General features: G+C 47.4%; 1 protein-coding gene across 1 annotated transcript in view; it reads right to left on the bottom strand.

Annotated features, from left to right (window-relative positions):
- Nucleotides 1-566: 566 nt before the first annotated feature.
- The window catches only part of myo18aa (myosin XVIIIAa), a 111,802-nt gene continuing 103,351 nt past the window's right edge, over nt 567-9,017 (bottom strand). The window contains exons 40-42 of the mRNA XM_072658532.1: nt 4,373-4,495; nt 2,520-3,966; nt 567-647 (exon numbers count right to left, since the gene is read on the bottom strand). Coding sequence (XP_072514633.1) covers nt 2,529-3,966; nt 4,373-4,495 — 1,561 coding nt within the window. The 3' untranslated portion in view covers nt 567-647; nt 2,520-2,528. The remainder of the gene's footprint in view (nt 648-2,519; nt 3,967-4,372; nt 4,496-9,017) is intronic.

Genomic DNA, 9,017 nt, shown 5'->3' with positions numbered 1-9,017 from the left:
AATCTCAGCATAGCTACAGTACAAATAATGTATATCAGCATTTGTCCAAAAACTAATGACCAATGACTAAAAATAAACAACAGGTAGCTTGAATAGTTTGAATTCTACCCCTAAAACTCTCAGATATTCTCAGATGATGGACAAGGCCCACATTTAAGGTGCGTTCACTCGTCAAGATCATCCTCAGGTCAGATCAAGGTCAGGCCGATGGAAGGGATGTTTTTAAAAAGCCAGCAGCAATCACCTAATGGTCACTTGAGGGTTGAAGGTCTTCGTAGTGTAAAGGAGAACACTTTAAGAGGCAATGGTTTCAATGCAGACTTCAAGACGCCGTTAGAACGTTATTTTAAAGCTCTATCATTAAATAACACAAAGCATGTACACTACGCTTCAGTTCTGTCTGAGACGGAGTCCACGTGCAGTCCAGGTCCAGAGCTAGGTCAAGGAGTGGGAGATCTACCCCGGGTCCAGGGCATTTGTTAATAGGAGCGACAGATGAGGTTCGTGTCTAGGCCTTGGTCTCTGAAAGCCTGGTATCGTCGTCGCCATCGGCAGCGAGAGTCTGGCTGGACTGCTGGACATCCTTCTCCTCCGCCTCGGCCGGTTCCTCCTCTGTACGGCTCAGGTGTCTCTTGTACAGAGGGGAGCTGGAGGAAAGAGACAGAGAGCAGTGAGGCTTTTAGAGAAGGATTACAGCAAAACGACAGAGCGGAGGGCAAGGGGTTACAGGGGTTTCAAACTGCCGCCTGATGAAAAAAAAAAATATATATATATATATATATATATAAAAATAAATAAATATTTATTGATTTATTTAATAATATGCCTATTTATAATTCATATATTTTAAAATACATTTATTCTAAACCGAGAACAATTAAAATGAAAATGTATTTAATAAAATCTACTTTCTACTTATTGTATTCATATATGCCAAATATGTTTACATTAAAAATAAGTACATTACAAAATAATATATATATAATACATATACATAATATAACAAAACATACATAATTTGTTATGTTTTTTTTTTTTTTTACATATTTATAAATCGCAAAAATACATTACGAGAACATTTCTTATTTCATATTTTATATTTTATATAATATAATATTTTATATTTATTTTCTATTTTGGGGAAGGGAGGCCAGGCCTTCTGAAAGCACGCTAGGATTCCGGTGGTCACTAGAATAACAGGCTCCAGACAGCTTCAATGGCCTTTAATAGAAGCTGTATTCTCGCACCTGTGTTACACATGTAGAGGAGCGGTTTTCTATCAGGAGCTACAGGAGGTTAGAAGGGTCAAACTAGTGCTGAAATCATTAGTGTCTTTAATAATTGATTATGTTTATGTGTGATTAATGATTACACTAATGTAGCCGATCCGCACCAAGAGCCCTTCCAGCTTCAAGTACGGCTCGACTCGACCCGCCATCCTTTAAGATCTACAGAAGACAAGCGTCCAGACTTTTTTCTGTCCTGCACCGAAGTGGTGGAAGGAACTTCCCCTGGGTGTCCGAACGGCAGAGTCCAACGCTCACTGTCTTCAAACCCAGACTGAAGACCCTCCTCTTCTGAGAGGACTTGGGCGAATAGCAGAGTGGTCTCCTTACTGACTTGTGTTTAGTAGAGTCTAAACTTAGAGGATCTTTGAATTTTTAGACTATTCAAACCAGCTGAGGTTTTTCTTGGGTAAATAGTGAAGCTCTTTTGTAAGTCGCTCTGGATAAGAGCGTCTGCTTAACAGCCTTAAATGTAAATGTAGAAATGCAAGTCATGAATAATGATGATTTTAAGGGGACCAGCAGAGCCACTGAGAGCTCACTCAGTTGCTGTAGGGCTGCAGGCCCCAAAGTTAGAGCAAGGAAAACAGTAGAAGCAATTCTCCGGGACACGGACCAGGAATCCGAAACTACTTCTAGGGTTTCAGAGCTTTTCACTCGCGTCCTTCCACAAATGAACCTCATCTAACTCTTCAGTGCATGATTAAATACCAATCTGAATGGCTTAAATTGTATCAGAGAGTTAGAAAAATAGTTGGTTCGCTATCACCGGACCTGCTGTGGAGGTCTGGCTAAATTAGCTTCTCCGGAGCTGGTGTTGTTGTGTTGCAGTCGGGTCATTTATCACACGGGCCGTTCAGCGTAAATTAGTATGTGCGCCCGCATGCACAGGGCTCCCTGCTTCACCCCTCAAATCAAACTCCCCTCTTTCTGGGGAAGAAGCAGATGATTAGATGATAAACCTGCTTTTCTTGAGGGAACATAAAACAACTTGTGAAGCAAACCATGCTCTTCCACACCACAAAACAAAAGCTAAGTCAGCAGGTCATTAATTTCAATCTCCACTCAAAGTTCAGCGCTGTTAGGAGTTTACGCCTGGCCGGGCCAAATGGCAGCATTTCCCACCGACAGGAACTCAAGAACATGCATGCAGAGTTGATGATGGTTAGTCGTTATGCTGGTGTGAGAACTTGCTAATGTGTTAGTGGAACACCACGCTTTTCCTCGGGTCACCTGCTGTTTTTAATCCTCCTCTGGCTTGTAGAGGTATTTCATCACCAGGCTGTCCATTTTCTTCTTCTTCTTCTTCTTCTCCTCTTTCTTGCTGGCCGGTCTCTCCTCCGCTAGACTCCCTTCCCTGTCCGATCCTGCTGCAGCCCGGCCCAAGCCCTTCTTGATGCTGCTTGAACTCCGGTAGGAGACGGTGGACCCGCAGCTGGAGGAGGACTCTGAGGATTCCGATTCCGACGATTCAGACTCCGACTCGCTCTCCTTCTTCCTTCCCTTCCTGGACCCTTTCTTCCCTTTCTTCTTGGAGCTTCTCCTGCGCTCCTCTTCTGAGGAGCTTTCAGATTCAGAGTCCCGATTCTTCTTCTTCTTCTTGGCTTTGCGGGTGCTGCTCCGGCTGCGAGAGCTGAAGTTGCTCAAGCTGCTGGTGGAGCGGCCGTAGTCCAAGGCCGAGCCAGATGCCGAGCGCCGCAGACTGGAGGCGCTTCTGCCCAGACCGCTGTCTTCATAATCAGCGCCGTGCAGGGCGCTCTTGAGGCTGCGGACACTCTTGCGGTCGTCCTCCTCTTCTTCAGCCGCTCCTCCCTTGTGCTGCTCTCCGTCCGAGTCTTCCAGACTGCGGCGTTTGAACTTGATGGGCTTGAAGCTGAGGACTTCGTTGATTGCCTTTTCCAGATCGGGATCTAGATAGTTGCGGTGAGCCACAGGTTTAATATCCGTGCCATCCAAGGCTGAAACTCCACCCTCACTGAAGGCCACGCTCATGGCATCATCATTATCATCATCGTTGAAGTTCACGCCAAATTCGCTTAGCCGGCTACTGCGGGCCAACGAGGCCCGGGATGTGACGCTTACGCTGCCAGGACTGCGTCCACCTGCGCGCCGGCTCATACCGGGACTAACTGAAGTCCCGTAGTCGCTGCGGTTGTCGTCCTTCCATGAGGCGCTGCGGCGCAAGCTGTAGCTGCTCAGGGTGGACATAGCATCATCGTCCTGGTCAAGGTCGCGGCGCGTTGAGGCTCTGCTGGGTGCCACCGAGGACACCGTTGATTCTCTATCAAACTCTGGGCTACTCTTGGTCCATCGTCGGTCGAGACCTTTCCTGGCCATGCTGGTGGCCTCAGAGTAAGCCAGGGAGATGACGGAGCCCCGGTCATCTGGGTCATCTTCGGCCTTCTCGCCGGACTTGTTCTTGGCTTTGCGGAGCGCAGAGCGGTCCAGGTTGTCCGGCTGCTCTTTCAAGGTGCTGAAGAGGGAGCTCTCGTCACCCGTGCCTCCGATGGAGTCTTTTAGGTTGGAGCGCTTTCTGTAACTGAGGGTGCTCATCACGGACACAGACCTGCTCTGATCTGCATTCTTGCCCTCTTTAACCTTAGCGTCCTGCCCTTCTTTACCCTCTTTCCCTTCTTTTACATCTTTGACATCAGCATTAGCTGCGTTGGGGTATTTGAGGCTTTTAGGGGGCGGACAACGGGCAGAAATGACACGGATAGGGGAAGAGAAAGAAATCAACAATGCAGTGATTATGAAAATGGATATGCAGAACAAAGTAAACACAGAAAATTCTGCACTTTTAACAATTTTAGTAGCCTTCTGGCTGGCCGCGATACCACCCTGCACCACCTAGCCATCGGATGCCTCAGCGAACCCCCATCAGAACAGGCTCCAGCTGCAATGTACCAGTAGGTAAGCAATAATCGTGTGAAATAGCCCACCACTTCACACTGCTCCAGGTAACACATCCCCAGCTTTCTCCTCATCTCCTCCTCTCACTGAGGGCGAGATAAGGAGACCTGCTCTATCATTTCAGGCCCAGGAGGTAGGTTCTCTAATAAGCAGCTAGAGATGCTCCTACTAACCTTGGGGTCTTCAAGCTGCCCTCGTCTGATAGAGTCTTGGCGGAGCCCTTATTCTTCGAGAGCCATGATTTCACCCCATCCACACGGTCCTCCACCTCAGAGTCCACATCCGAGTCGTCTCCACTGCACGAAACACAAAGTCTGAATGAGTGACTAATAAGTAGGATGCCTGTTGCTGGAAAAAACACAGGAATTCGCTTAGGCCTTGGCCTTTTAACGGGGTCTGTGAAGAGTTTAGCGAGTGCCTCACCACGTTCTGTGCTTCGTATCATCAGGATATAAATCAGTAGTGAGTTCTTAATCTTTCCCTGAGTACAAGTGGAACTGGTGTTCTGCCAGTTTCTGCTACCCATCGATATTTGTGCTACATCATGGCTCTGTGCATGCACTGACCCTCAGTTTTCATATGTCCTTCAGGACAGTTCGGCATTTTACAATTTTAGCTGTCATTATTTGCTTTAGCATTACCAAAGTCTGTGAATTCCTAGCCATGCCGCTTTGCCATCAGCGGCCGGAGTCTGAGAGAGCACAACTGGCCATGCTCTCCAGGCAGGTAGATGGCGCTCTCTCCCATTATCACTCTTAAAGCAATGTTGGCTGGCACAGGTGCCTGTTAGCTGGTGTGGCGGAGCTGGGATGTCTGGCTTTCCCTCTTTTCCCCTTCTAGTGTTGGGAGCATTGCTGATGTGAGGGGGAGGCACGAGCAGGTGAAGGAGAAAAGGGGGCAATTTGGGAAAATCTTAAGAACACCGGTCCTCATGCACAAACCAGGACACGACTCTATGCGAGAATGTGTTTGGGAAACAAGAAAAAGAAGACCATATATTCTTTCTGATGATGGTTTAGCAAAGGAGCTAATGGACATATCACCAGGACTACAAGGCGACACTCACTTGAGCTCCAGGGTTGCGGACTGATACATGGTTTGGAGGTTTCCCGAGCTTAGCAGCTGTGTTAAGAGAAAATCACCAAACTGGGTTGGACACTGGCCCTCCAGGACTACCCTTAGCTCAGCGTTTCCCCACCCTGGTCCCTAGAGGCACATTTTAGTGCATATCCGGAAATCTTTGGTGGAATTTGAACAGTTTTGTGTTTCGAACTTTGAACCCACTGAAACAGATTCATTAGTGTAGCTCACTTTTGCTAATCTAAGACATTGACAATGGCATTGTTTTGGACGGAGGAAAAAGAGGACTTGATTTTAGCCCAAAATCTCAAAGTACACACAGTCCTATCACTGGGGGACACTGGTCCTCCAGGACTGCCGTTAGCCATCGCTGCTTTAGCTCAGCGTTTATCCATCCTTGGTCCCATCCCTTGTCCTACTGCCCTGCACATCTGAGTGCATTTCCTGCTTTATAAGACCCATATCAGCTCAGTGAAAGGTTTGTTAATGGCCGGATTAGTAGGACCAGGGGAAACACTACAATGTGCAGAGCTGTGCGGCAGGACCGGAGCTGGGAAGCGCTGCTCTAGTTAACTTGCTGCTGTGTTTGATTGGATTGTGCGCTAAATTGCTCCCTACTCCCTACATAGTGCACTAAAGAGACTACAAAAGCAGTGTCATTTACAATCAAATAGCGCACGTAACGTCTAGAAGGGAAAAGTGCGGCTTGTGCCTCTTGCAAATACTGTGAATTCAGACAGATATCATACAGATATTGCTTCCGAGTGGGTTAGCGAGTCGACTAGCAGCCAAGCTGTAAATCCGTCCATCCTGCCAGAGATTGATTGACAGTCAAGAGATAATTAATATCACAAAAACTAGCAGGCCAAACTAAGAGTGAGCCTGATAGACAGATTGGATGTGTAATTATCATGCCGTGTAGAAAAAACAGGGAACCAGGCTCTGAAAATGTAACGTTTATGAACTAGCAAAAATCTTAAGATCTTAAGATCTTCTTCCTCCATAAATCTGAATTCACCTGATGAATGTTCCCCCTCTCCTCATGTAAGTGCATGATAGGTTGTGACGGGGGGCTGCAGAGTCAAAAAAAAGTCCAGTGCCTCTAAACAGAATGCAAATTGCCTCTAGAAGACACAATTAACTGTGCCAGCCCTGCCGGCCTACAGTAATGGCTTTCTGTCCCCAAGTCTCTCTGAGTATTGTTACCGAAGCTCTCTGGCTGATACCATGCAATGCAGGCCAGTCAATAGCCAGTAGAAAAAGCATGAGAGCGAGTGGGCGAGTGGGCGCGAGAGCGAGCGAAACAAATCTACAAAGAGTCTCTGCGATCCATTCTTCTCGTTTAAGTGCCACCGACATATGGACTGGCATTAACAGCCCACAGCCATCTGTGCATTCAGTGACATGAAACTTCAGCAGGTTCTCCATCTTCAGCTTGTGTCAAAATAATCAGCTTACTGATTCCACAGGTTAGCTCGTGGTTTTGCAATGCTAAGACATTGACGATGGCATCCAAACTTCAAAGCACACATCAAATGATCCCACAAAGAGATGTAGTCTTATTATTGGTGGACCCTGCCCTGACCCGGCCCTCCAGGACTGCCGTTAGCCATCGCAGTTCAGCTCGTTTTTGCTAAGATAACCCACGCTTATGACGTCCCAAGTTTGTGGGTCGCTTGTGGGTGTGTTTGAAGCCCCTGGCGTTGTTGCGGCAACAGAGGGGCTCACCTGTGAGGAACATGGGCTAGGTGGGTTCCAGATGGGCTTGGACTCTGAGAGAGTTTGTTGTTATTGGGACCCAGTTGTGCTTCCCAATTGGTCCCCATTGTTACTGCTCACCCTAAAGTCACATGGGTCCAATCTGGGCCCTATGTCAGGTGTCCAACCCAGATGGGGCTCTTGTTTAACCCCTCCTGGACCCATCACTGACCCTGGTGGATGTCCATATCTGTGGCCAGCATGAAAGCCATGGACAAAACTTTGTGTTTGGTTTCCAGTTGGGCTATCCATACAGACCCCACATGGGTCAGCCTGTACGATACACACAGATATGGTCAATCTGGAGAGGAATACTCCCAGAGGAGCCCCTGTGAAAAAGAGAATGCCCTAGGACCCCATGTAGGCGGTGTTGACCTGTTGGGGTTTGTCTTTAGAATGCTAGGTCGGTGTGCCTGGGCCTTTAGCTGAACTGGTTCTGCCATTGCCATTGATCAGTGCATGGCTTGCCATCTATTAAAATCCAATTCATTCTGCTTTGAGAACAGCCCCGTTGCTGTAGTCATACGCTATATAGGTCACCATCGAACCATTGAAGTCAATGAGAATAAGGTCAGTCAATCCATTGGTAAGATTCATTTTCCTATTAAACGCACAAGACTGGCTCTGCCTTCATTACTGCATGTTCTGTGATGAGCAAACCTGCTAAGAGCTTCACGTCACTGATGATCTCACCCACTTGAACTGTGCTCCCAATACACAAAAGCATCACTTTATCAAGGCCAAGTTTAATATCCAGCATTTTCCCTGCAGTGAGCATTTAACAATCAGTATATTACTTCCCAGCCATTCTATCTACTGTAAGCGCTGTAGCACTTAAGAGTCTATCTCAGTGCACGTGTGACCCTTGGATGTTCGCTGATGAGCAAAAACATTATGACCATCTGTCTAACCTGCATGCATCAGATCAGCTCTGGCCCACCCAGACCCAAATCATCAACCGCAGATCCTGAAAACTGCACCAAACGTGCGGAACCAAAGTTCCAGCATGTCCCACAGTTGACCCTCAGATGATCCTTCAGATTAATATCTGGAATATTTGGAGGTCATTGCAATACTTTCAGTTCTCATCATGTTCCTCAAACCCTTCCCCAATGATGTGTACAGCATGGCAGGGCGCACTGTCCCGCTAAAACTAGCCCCTGCCATCACAGAATCCAGCTACCATAAAGGGTGTAGGCTACCAGGCCCACAACACTGTACTGGGAGGTGGTACGTATCAAAGTGACCTCCACATGAATGCCTGGACCCAGTTTCCTGGCTGCATTGGGCAAAACATCACATCACAGGTCCACTACGGGGTTGTCTTCGTCCCACAGTGCACACAAGGTCGCACACAAGAAAAGGGGAATCCTTGCCTATTGGTCCAAGCTCCGAGCATAGGTGCTTTCAACAGTGGACGGGGGTTAGCATGGGCATAGTCTGCAGCTACGCAGTCCCATATGCAACGGGAGAGCCAGCACTATGTGTTGGTGTTTTTGCTGTGTGCCATCTAATATAGCCCAGACCTTAAAAAGCCCCACTTTTACAAGATAATATCCCCCACATCGCTTCATCTACGAGCGCTCAGAATGTTTAAGCTCATCGGTGTGATGTTTTTGAGATGTTTCTGAAGCAAAAGTACTGTAAAACAAACCCTGACCGGCTCTGTGGGGCCAGTAAGGGCAATTGTTGCAAAGCAGAACTGCTGTATGTTCGTAGTGTCCCCAGCATGTACTTGCACATGTTTACTTGAAGCCAGCCTTTTCCGGCAGGTGTTCCAGGGATCACAGTCTGTCCTCTCCAGTCCCTCAGGGAAGAGGAAGGTGAAACGATGTTCTGCCTGTTGTGATCTGTGATCTTTTTGGGTGCCTGAAGCAAGATTTGACATTCCAGCATGCTGCCTGTACACGGCAGTACCTTTCTCACTGGCCAAAAAAAACAACAGCCCTAAATTCTAGGAATTGCCTATTTTTTTTTTCA

The sequence above is a fragment of the Salminus brasiliensis genome, chromosome 16 (genome assembly GCF_030463535.1).
Source record: "Salminus brasiliensis chromosome 16, fSalBra1.hap2, whole genome shotgun sequence".
Taxonomy (NCBI): domain Eukaryota; kingdom Metazoa; phylum Chordata; class Actinopteri; order Characiformes; family Bryconidae; genus Salminus; species Salminus brasiliensis.
This window is presented reverse-complemented; position numbering and strand designations above follow the sequence as displayed.